This window comes from Guillardia theta, assembly GCF_000315625.1.
Source record: "Guillardia theta CCMP2712 unplaced genomic scaffold GUITHscaffold_62, whole genome shotgun sequence".
Classification (NCBI taxonomy): Eukaryota; class Cryptophyceae; order Pyrenomonadales; family Geminigeraceae; genus Guillardia; species Guillardia theta.
This window is the reverse complement of record NW_005434612.1, coordinates 77,630-78,049: the sequence shown is the minus strand read 5'-3', so window position 1 is coordinate 78,049 and position 420 is coordinate 77,630. Positions and strand designations below refer to the sequence as shown.

The 420-nt window shown below is 73.3% G+C and overlaps 1 protein-coding gene across 1 annotated transcript in view; it reads left to right on the top strand.

The window, feature by feature from the left end:
- Nucleotides 1-420, top strand: part of GUITHDRAFT_164463 (hypothetical protein) — a gene marked incomplete at its 5' end in the record, with an annotated part of 6,105 nt that overhangs the window by 1,347 nt on the left and 4,338 nt on the right. Inside the window, one exon of the mRNA XM_005827973.1 lies at nucleotides 78-415. Within this exon, the coding sequence (XP_005828030.1) occupies nucleotides 78-415 (338 nt within the window). The remainder of the gene's footprint in view (nucleotides 1-77; nucleotides 416-420) is intronic.

Sequence of the window (420 nt, the reverse complement as noted above, 5' to 3'; positions counted from 1 at the left end):
ACAGCGGGGAGGGGCGGGTAGGAGAGACCGGGTGCGAGGGGAGCCGGTGGGAGTCGGAGACGTCGGTAGCGTGCAAGGTAGGGGCCGGGGCCGGGGGGAGCTTGAGGGCAGCGGTGACGGTGTCGGAGCAAGTCGGGACGAGGTCGGAGGCCGGGACGTACGACAGGGGAGGGGCGTCGGAGATCGGGAGCGGGAACGCGGCGGGGACGGGGGCGAGGAGCGTGACGGTGATCGGGGCAGGGCTAGGGGCAGCAGGGTACAGCGGGGAGGGGCGGGTAGGAGAGACCGGGTGCGAGGGGAGCCGGTGGGAGTCGGAGACGTCGGTAGCGTGCAAGGTAGGGGCCGGGGCCGGGGGGAGCTTGAGGGCAGCGGTGACGGTGTCGGAGCAAGTCGGGACGAGGTCGGAGGCCGGGACGTACG